We start from the raw sequence: 10,693 nt of genomic DNA, 5'->3' as shown, positions 1-10,693 counted from the left end.
CCTTAAAAATGTCATATAATATTATCATCTTTCAACAGGTTTTTAATATTTATTTTAGGACGGCTAGATGTCTACGTCACCCTACCTATCATACTCCATCTAATCTACACCAAACTAAATTACACCAACTCATCATATGCGATGCTCGAACCCTTGACACCAAGAAGAGCTTCACCACCCTAACTCCTAAGACTGCATTGTGGAGAAGAAGATGGTACCCTCATTCTTCACAGGGTACCTGAAATCTATCTAAACGAAAATCATGTAGAAGGCCCACTTTTAAGTACCTGTTTAGTTCAGGACACCTGAAATCTCAAAAATAACCCTAATCAAGATATTATTAGTGCGAAACAAGAAGATGATTAATTAACTTCACAATTCAAAACATATTTTATCCTCCTTTAACAACTTCATCTTATCATAGGTATGTGATGGAAGATAAGTTATAACCAACTAACACATGAAGAAAGAAAAATCCATTGTAGCATGATAATATCACACTTTGACATAAAAAGAATATTTTACTGAATACTACTTACACGAAAAAGATTAGTCCAAGATTTTGTACCAACCTTTTTTACAACGTTTATATTAATTTCGTACAATTAAATTGTTTTATTATAAAAGTGCAAACAAACCATTTAAATTATCTTACTTTAATTATATTAGTAACTAAAAAGCAAACTGTGGTTTTCGTCTATGTGATTTGCTTAAATCTGATGTTTTAGTCAATAGTTTCAAATATTTTATTTTCGTCCCTATGGTTTCATTTCACTTGCAATTATACCCGACCCCAATAACCTCGTTAAGTCTGATCGTAAAAAACAATCAGCGTTCCCCTCATGTGAGGGATAGTTTTGTCATTTTCTCCCCAAATAAATCTCACCCCTAATTCACAAGCTTCCTCACGTGAGGGGCCAGGGTGTATTTGGGGGAAAGGACAACCCCCCCCCCCCCTCATGTGAGGGGCACGCTGATGGGTTTAACGACCAGACTTAAGTCCTTAACGGGGCTAGTGGTTAGGTTTAATTGCAAGCAAAATAAAATCACAGGGATGAAAACCATAAATTTAAAACTATTGGACTGAAGCCGTAAATTTAAACAAATCGCAGGGACAAAAACCACATTTAGCTCGCAATTAAAACATAAACAACTAACTGCAATTATTTCAATTTTAATATCGTTGAGGTTTTAAAAATAAAAATAGTAAATTAAATCAAATAAAAATTTCAGAATATTTTTAAATTTATCTTGGCTAAAATAAAAATAAAAAACAAAGAAAAAACGGACAAAAAGTAACGTCGGTATATGGAGATGCATGGGACCCACGTAGACCCCCACGAGGATCCTGCTACGTTTATACCAGAAACATGTAGCCATGTTGTGTTCCCCATTGGATACTCTTTTTATAATTAGATAATAATACATTTTCATATTTTATTGTTATTTATTATTATTCAATACAAATCTATTTATTATTCTAGTTAGGTTTCATTTCATTGAATCCTATGCAATTCCTCTTTCTAGTGGGATGATAGTGAGGCTTTGGGAGTTTGGACGGCTTGTATTCGTTAGCAAAATTTTGTCGAATATTACAAGGCCGTCCTAGTGGGAATAAAGAATATAGACCTCTATTTTAGGGGTCCATTAGGGGTATAAACGAGCCGAGTCCAATCTTAACTAGGCTTGAGCTCGTTTGGCTTACACAGAGCTCGAGCTCGTGCTCGGCTTGTTTCGATCTTTATTAAGCTAGAGCTCGGCTCGTGAGTAGTTTTCAAGCTCGAGCTCAGCTCGGGCTCGGTTCGCTTACTATTTATTAATTAATTTGTATATATATTTTAATTATTTAGTTATTTGTTAATTTATTAATTATTATATACATATATATGTGTGCATGTAAAGATATATGTATATATAATATAAAAATTATACAAATGACAGGCTAGTTTAGGCTCACGAGCCGGCTCGAGCTCGATAAGTGAAGCTCGGGCTCAGGCTCGTTTATTAAACAAGCTTACTTTTAGGCTCGAGCTCGTTTAAGCCTGGCTCGATTAAGTTTTTTCACGAGCCGATATCGAGTAGCTCGCGGGCAGCTCGGCTTGATTGGACCTCTAGGTCCGTAGCGTTAGTGACTCATCTATGGCTGCACACATTGCACGCGTTAAGAGTCAATCCTAAAATATGTGGATTATACTCAATCGTGTATTTGCTATATTAGTTATTCGCTTAGTTTGTAAAAGTTATCAATAAGATTTCAAATATATTTCTTAGTACTTTAGTTTTTATATAATTTTGTTATTCAAGACATTTTGATGTATAAAACTTAGTAAATTAGTATGTTATTTTTATTATTCAAAGACAAATAAAAACATAAACATGTATATAGCATTTGCATGTTTGCTTTGGGTAAATGAGAATTTGTATATTTCGGGTAATCAAACATGATATCACCTATGTTATCTCTGAAATTTTTTTTAATACTACTCTCATACTCGAATACCCGTTACGAATTCGGTTTTCAGGTTTGCCTGCAAGCTTCAGATCCTTTTACCTTCCCTACCTATAGGCTACAACATTCCTCTTTAAAATTTGGTTATTAAAAACTTATATATATATATATATATATATATATATATATGCAAATATTAGTTATCCATGGCTAAGTGGCTAATGAGTTATAGTTTGTATTACTAAAATCTAATTTACATATCTCTTATTACCAATTTAAAAACAAAATGTCTTGTATATTTTGAGATTTTGAACTAGATTTGGTTGACTATCCCACAGTTAATATAAAGTTAATATAAGGTGTGTTGCAAATGATTAAAACATGAGTTATTTCTGGTTAAATATTCATTTATTACATTTCATCACGTTTATTAGACACGTTAAAAAAGATTTTAGATATATGAACAATAGTTGACACAAAAGAGAACATATATCTCCATGATCACGAAGGCACACTTACGTATTAAGTGAATATTCTTACAGCGTTATCTGAATGTTGTGTACAAGATATGGGTCGGAATGTCGGATTTTCTGTCTCTTTACTTTTGTTAGTACCGTCATGGCGTCATCAACATAACTCTGTAAAAGGTGAGATGTTTCATAATGTTTATTTTAGTTACTTTGGTATAACAATTAAAGGTAGCAAAAGCAAAACACCATTATTAATTTAGAGTAATTTCAGACACCAGACAAGGACTTTAGGTTCACACTTAATTAGGTCTCTAAATCCAAAAAAAAAAAAAAAAACACCATTATTTATAGATATATTATCATAGGCAAAACTCAAAGTTATGTATTGGTCTGGTGACAAACTTATCTATTGATAAGTCGTAAGTCATGAGTTCAAAACCTGTAGCAGGGTTTTTTTTACTAATTATTTTTATATAGTGGTCATCAAAGAGCTACAAAATCTCATTTGGATTTAGGTCTCCGAACTCATTAAGCCGACCTTATGCAATTGCCAATTATAATTTGTTTGTAAACCGTATTATCAATATATTGTATGATGATTATAAACAAAATATAAAGTTAAAATACAAATGACAACAAAAATAAGAAGGGTGAGAAAGAATCTAATCCATTGATCTTATATTTGAATGATGGAGATTAGTTTAAGAAAATAAATTCATGAGAATGGCATAAAGGTAGTAATATACTTTTGTTGACTTTTTTTTTTCCACATGCGAAGCACATGTCATTTCCCCAATTATTTTAAAACGTCCATAATTTTTTCATGCAACATAATGTTTTTTAAAAAATTTCACCGTAATAACAAACGTTTTTTATCTTTAATATGAGTATCATATTGTTATATAAAAATAAAAAAAATTAGTAGGTTTTTTATATTGTGTTATTGGTTGTTCATTATGATTTAATTGGGTTTTTCTATGCATCGTGTTATATATTTTGGTTATTGTGTTATCAATTGATACTTGTATTAAAGATAACAATTAAAACAAAGATTACGTCATTATGTTTTTTTGTTTGTTATTATGTCTTTGTGCTCATCATTTGTCTTTCTACTTATCATTGTGTTTTAGTTATTGTGTATTACGTTCATGTCATTGTGTAATATGTAGTTTCCATTGTGTTTTACGTTTCAGGTCATTATATTATATGTATTCACCATTGTGTTTTACGTTTCAGGTCATTGTGTTATATATATTCATCATTCTGTATTACCTTTCATGTAATTGTGTAATATGTATTCATCATTGTGTTTTATGTATTAGATAATTTGTTGTTATTTTATCATTATATTTACGTATTATTATTACACAACCGTATTATTAGCATTTTAAAAAAAGCACAATGATGATTTGAAAGACACAATGACAGAAAAAACACAATAACAAACAGATAGACACAATGACGAAAAGACACAATGACACAATAACGTATATTTTTTTTAATTTTTATATAACAAAGTCATACTTATACTAAAGATAAAAAAACGTTTGTTATTATAGTGATTTTTGTTTTAAAAACTATGTCATATAAAAAAGTTATGTACGTTTTAAAATAATGGGGGAATTGACATGTGACTTGCATGTGGAGAGAGAAAATATACACTATTACTTTTATACTATTTTATCTTTGATACCCACTTGACACATATCAATCAATTATGACTTCTCACACTTCTCATTTCTCATTTTTGTTGGCGTAGAATAAGCCAACCCTATAGACAAATACTTCATAAATACTTTGATTTAAAAGTATTTTGTGTAGATTTTTTTTATTATTATTTTAGGGAAATTATGCTATTTGTTGATTTAATATTGGTGGAAAAGACAATAAAGATATACGTGGGCTGTCTGGTCATTAATTTGGGCTTTAAAACCTATTAATAACGCATTTAAAGTTCTAAACGTACATTGACCATTTGGGCCTATTATAAAGTTTTGCATGGACTTCAATATATCATTTGAATTTAAAGTATGTAATAATAATAATAATAACAAACAGGATCAAATAAATTTTATTCTTAACATGTAAATAGTGAAAACCAATTTGTTATTATATTTTGTTCGTATTTGCTAATTTTTGATTATGTGACGTTATAAGTATTTGTTGATTTATATTTTTGTTGTTATTATTGGATTTTTTCTTTTTCTGTTATAATATTTGCTGGTATTTGGTGTTATTATTTTATTCTTGATTTTGATTCTTTTGTTGTAAATTTTAGATGTTTTTCTTTGTTATTGTAAATCATTGTTTATGTAGATTGGTATTATTTCCTACATTCTCATTTTAAGATTAAAATGTTCATGAACCTTCCCCATAAAACAACAATATATGTTTTAAAACCAAAAATCGGAACCGAAACCTGTTCCACCTCTACTTTGTCAAATTTCAGTTGATTAAAATCCAGCCAAAAACCCAGTCCGTAACTGGAACCGTGTCCATCTCTACCCGGTTCTTAAAACACCCAATATACGCGAGGAACAAACATGCATTGTCTACCAGCACAACTATTTTTCAACTGATTCGAATAAAAAACTTTTGCGTCAACAACTTTTCGTACAACTAGAACGCCCGTTCACAAAACTTTAACAAGTTATCTGGTAACAAGCTATTTTTAAAGTGGTTTTAATTTTTAGTATTTGAAGAAACTTTAAAATCTTCTAATTTATATACATCTAAAATATGAATACTACACATGAGTATTTCACACTATATGCATATATGTGCTTTAACAAGATCCATCACATGAACTTAATGCTGACATCTTGTAATTGATTGTTGAAATAAGAAGCCAACCTGCTCCAAACTGATGTCTCCGACCCATAAAACTGTACCCTCACCGATCTCTTTTTCCCGTCTCTCATATATTCCAAATCCTTAGCCACATCAAACCGACCGCTTTCATCATCAACCAATGGCAGTGCCACAAAACCTTTGGACTCCAAGTTTTTTATCCACCCACGTAGGAGATAATTCACTACCTGCATTAAATAAAAAGAAATTAAAATGAATAAAACGGGTTGGATTGAAAAGGGGCGGGGCGGGTCGGGTTGCATAGATGTGTAAATAACTTTTTTACTTATAGATGCTCATAAATAATTAATGCATAGATTATGACTGCAGACTGCTAAAACAATTTTATTACAACAGTAATAATCTAAATATTTGAATTAAATGATTTAGAAGGTTAATAATAAGACCCAAAAAATTTTTAACTTGTTCGAGATAAAAACAACCCAAATCAATCCATTTAAAACTAAACGGCTTAAAAGAGTGACCTTGAATATATTTCATTATTGTGTCTATAAAAAGGCGTTCACAAGTAGGCCTGTAAACGAGTTGAACGAACACAAACAGGGAATGTTTGTGTTTGCTGGTTTAATTTTGACCAAACAAACGATCGAACACACACAATTAAACAAATGGAGTTTCTTGTTCGCGGTCGTTCGTTAAGAAAATGAGCGTGTTCGTTTACGTCCGTCCGTTGATAGTAAAACGAACGGTTAACGAACGTAAAGGAAAACAAATAATGGAACATAACTTAACATCGATGAACAAATATCTATATATTGGACCTCACAAATTAATAAAACTAGACTACTAGACTAAATTGTAACTGGTGATACTTTAAATTCATAAAACTATAATAAAGTGTAACGGGCGATGAACATAAATGAATGTAAGCGAACGAATGTCAACAAACGTAAATGAAAGAATGAGACAGGCGTTCATGTTCGCTCGTTGAACTAAATGAACAAAAAAACTTGTTCATGTTCGCTTGGTTATTAACTAAACGAACACTAAACGTTTGGTTATTAATTCGTTTACTGGCCTGTTCACAAGGGATTATGGTCATGGAACATAAACACATGCTGCATAACATGCTTATATTGCAAATGCAAGAAAATAACCTTGTTAAAGACAAAAATAACAAGACGTCAAGCACACGTTACGCTACATACCTCGGGAACTTCATCATGGGGACAATGGCCCGCTGGGCTTATTTGATAATAAGGAGCTTCAGGCAACTGCTTCTTCACTTGCAGACCCCACACAGGTCTCACCCAAGGGTCTTCTTTTCCATACATAAGGCATATCGGTACGTCTTGAGCTTTACATCTAACATTACACATAATAATAATAATAATAAGTGCCTTTAGACGGTAAGAAGAGAAACATATGCTACAAATAAAGATACCCAGATAAAGCCTCTCCAAAAGACAGTTTTCCTTGAGGAGCCAACATTATTGATGCAAATGATGCTAAAGCGGCTGGATGCTCGGTTATTTCAAGTATACGAGTGAATACTTTATCTACATTTGTTGAATGATCCGCATAAACTTGCTTCAATATCTCCCTAATGCTACTAGGATCCCTTATCTTCTTCCAACTATATACATACAAATAAACAAAAAAATCAGTCGCCTTACTATTATTATAAATATAGATTAATATAACATTAATATAACTTACACAATTTCTATGATTTTTCTGACACGTAGAGGAAGCGGAAACGTCCCGGCCGATGGGAATATTTCTGAAAGTCTCGGGTTTCTTTCAGGGTTTGGAAAGAATCCCCAAAATGGTGTTGCGTTAAGTAACGTAACACCTTTTACTAAATGAGGATAACACGCTGCAAAGTAAAGCGCAACATATCCACCAAGTGAATTCCCCACAATGTAAATCGGTTCCTTGATAACCTGTGAAATATTCATACAAATTAAACTATAAAAAATCAATACTTTGTGTGATAATTCAAGGCCGGCCTCGAGGGTGCGTGAGCCGCACCCTTGGCCGAGGCACTTTTTTTTGGGGGGGAGGGGCAAAATTTTATACTTGAAAAATATTCTTATGTATTATAATTGGATTTTGATCCCTCTTAAAATTATCAGGCCCAAGAAATTTTTTATTCATAATTCATTGGATAAAATTTAGGTTATTGGGCCCAAACGAAAATGACAAAATCAATAATAAAAAAAATATTGAGAATTTTTATTGTATTTGATTTTATTACAATATTTTTGCCATTTTTTTATTGTTATAACGTTAATGTCATTTAAAAATATTAGCTTATATATTTCATTACTCGTTAGGCCCTACGAGCCTTTTTATTTTGGCTCGGCCGAGGTATACAAATTCTTAGAGACCTTGTGTGATATATACATTTTGCATACCTCTTGTATAAAATATGCCACTTGTTCTTGCCACAAGTCAATAGAATAAACAAGATTATCCGCCCACGGTTCGGTTTCATCTCCAAATCCCCAAAATGGATCATCAACTTGACTATCATCCGGTTGCTGTTGCTTACGTGTAGGATCCTCATGTGCTAATGACAAACCTTGACCAAGAAAGTCAATGGCCCATACTCCATAATCTTGACCAAGATCCTTCAACTGCTTTTTATAATGAAACGACCCGACACCGAACCCGGGTAGAAACAGAACCTGGGGCGCGTTAGTGTTTTTTGAACCCGAACGTTCATAATGGATGTTGAATTTTGGCTTCCACTCCCATTGACCCGTGCTTACAGGAACTGTAACGTCACCTTTTGAATCATCAGGTAATCCCGGTATTATAACCTTTGGTGTTGATACGGGTCCCCTTCTTTTCGTCACGTTGTTTAAGGCTTCGGTTGGATCAATAACACCCTCGTCCGCTTTAAGAGCGCGTACTGGTACATATTCACGAGGTCTGTTATGACTGTTTAAGTGAAAACTAGACGGAAACCATACTTGTGATCTCACGAAACTATGATCAAATTTATGCTTTCTTCTTCTATCGGAAAACTGTTGTCGGGTGCTTACATGTAGGCAACATGGAGCTGAATGATTGGATAGGATTTCCATATCAATAGGTTTCTGAAATAGTGAAATTAGAAAGTATTAGGTTAAATCATGGAATCCATCGTTGACTTTGTTGCGTAAAAACTAGTGGTGCAAACGAGCTGAGCCGTTCATGAGCTACTCGGATTGATAAAAAGCTCGAAACAAGCCAAGCCGAGCCGAGCCTCAAATGAAGCTCGTTTAGTTATCAAGCCAGAGTTTTGTATGAGAAGGTCGTCTAGGCTCGTCGAGCATTAACGATCCTGGTGTATTATTAAGTTGGTACTCTTTTGTACTTCTATGTATTAATTTCAAACTACACAGTCGAGCTCAAGCCAAGCTTTGGCTTGTTTAAGGTACTGCACACGAACTCGAGCGCAGCTTAGGCTTGTTAAATTTTTCTGAAAATATATAAATATAATTAAAAATGTATAAAAATTGATCAATAAATAACAAATGATTCGAGCCCGAGCCGAGCTTGAAAAAATGACTCCCGAGCCGAGCCCGAGCTTTAAAAAAAGAGCTCAAAACAAGCCGAGCTCGAGCTCTGGTAAGTCAAAATGAGCCAAGCTCGAGACTAGTCGAGCTCGGCTCGTTTACACCCCCTTGAGGTGTAAACGCACCAAACCCGAGCTCGACTAGGCTCGAGCTCGGCTCGTTTTGGCTTACGAGAGCTCGAGCTCAAGCTCGGCTCATTTCGAGGTCTTTTTTCTAAAGCTCGAGCTCGGCTGTTGAGTCTTTTTTTTCAAGCTCGAGCTCGGCTCGTTTATTAATTATTCATAAACACTCCTTATGAATTAGGAGGTAACGTTTCAATAATAAATTCGATTATTATTATTTATTATAAGGAATTAATTAGTAGATCTAAGAAGTTAATAACAACGGAGTATTTATTAATTACGCATGGTATTAAAGAGCGTCAAACCTTGAAGATGAATGAATGAATGAATCAGACGGTTTGTAAAGATAATTAAAGCAAAAATATAAAAAAAAAAAAAAAAAAAACCATAGAAATTGGAGAAGATGTTGTTACCTGAAATTAATTAAGTTGAGTGCACCGATTGATTATTAGAGTCTACTTATGGTGGAGAATTAGACATAGAACAATTGCGTGTAAGTTTGATTGTCTTCAGCACCAGCCCCACCATCACCAACCTAATTACAAGATTTTTCTTATGTCTAGTAGCCATAGGATATGTTATAAGTTAGTTAAATTAGTTACCGGTTTTAGTATTTATTGGATGCGAGTTTTCATCTAGAGCGCAGTGTTGTAGTAATCGCTACAGCACGGTCAGACGGTGGATAGAAACTGGGAATCAATCATAAGTGATCGGGGTTAATCGACGTTTACTCGGAATTTTTACAACAATGCCTAGAGATACATAAGTTGGGTTTTTATTAGGAACTAGAGCTGGGTACGGCTCCATCGGGTACAACCTGAATTGGGTTCTTCAAGGAACTGGATACGGGTTTTTTTTTTGGGAGCTGGGTAGGAATCGGACCAGGGTTCTAGAGGTATGGATGGATGGATATCGGCTAGAACCGGTCAGTGGCCGGGCTGGGTACGGTTCCTACCCAAAAACGGGGTTTCTTTTTCTTTAGTATTTATTATATTGGAGGTTTATGTTTAAATACACCACTTTTTTTAAATCTATAACGCTCTCATCTTTTACTAAAGTATCTAAAAGTTGTTTAATTGGTAGGGATGGTGTTCCATCTTTACCAAACTACATGAATGTGTTCCAATCAATCAGACACACAATTGTTTGTTTATCTTTTGAAGATTCGGGTTCATAAAACTGACTTCTTTTGAAGATGCCTTTAGCCGATTTGCTAGGGGCACTTTTGGATATGTTGGAGATGAAACATATTGGGAACCCGAGTGGTTCCCC

General features: G+C 33.5%; 1 protein-coding gene across 1 annotated transcript; it reads right to left on the bottom strand.

Annotated features, from left to right (window-relative positions):
* Positions 1-5,621: 5,621 nt before the first annotated feature.
* LOC143586638 (pheophytinase, chloroplastic-like) lies at positions 5,622-8,834 on the bottom strand. Its single transcript, XM_077068135.1, has 5 exons — positions 8,151-8,834; positions 7,450-7,676; positions 7,175-7,366; positions 6,939-7,095; positions 5,622-5,957 (listed from the first exon to the last, which is right to left on the bottom strand). Exons 1-5 carry the CDS (start codon positions 8,823-8,825, stop codon positions 5,718-5,720), a joined length of 1,491 nt encoding a protein of 496 aa, XP_076924250.1. The 5' UTR covers positions 8,826-8,834; the 3' UTR covers positions 5,622-5,717.
* Between the last annotated feature and the right edge of the window lie 1,859 nt (positions 8,835-10,693).

This window comes from Bidens hawaiensis, unplaced genomic scaffold (assembly GCF_021521415.1).
Source record: "Bidens hawaiensis isolate Kalapana, Puna unplaced genomic scaffold, B.hawaiensis_p1.1 tig00034747_1, whole genome shotgun sequence".
NCBI lineage: Eukaryota > Viridiplantae > Streptophyta > Magnoliopsida > Asterales > Asteraceae > Bidens > Bidens hawaiensis.
Note: the sequence above shows the minus strand (reverse complement) of the source record. Positions and strands in the feature narration are given on the sequence as shown.

Coding starts and splice junctions, on each gene's coding strand:
- LOC143586638 (XM_077068135.1), bottom strand. CDS start 8,825: ATGGAAATCCTATCCAATCATTCAGCTCCATGTTGCCTACATGTAAGC. Junction 7,677..8,150: donor TGGCATATTTTATACAAGAG/GTATGCAAAATG, acceptor AATATTTCACAG/GTTATCAAGGAACCGATTTA. Junction 7,367..7,449: donor AGAAAAATCATAGAAATTGT/GTAAGTTATATT, acceptor GTATGTATATAG/TTGGAAGAAGATAAGGGATC.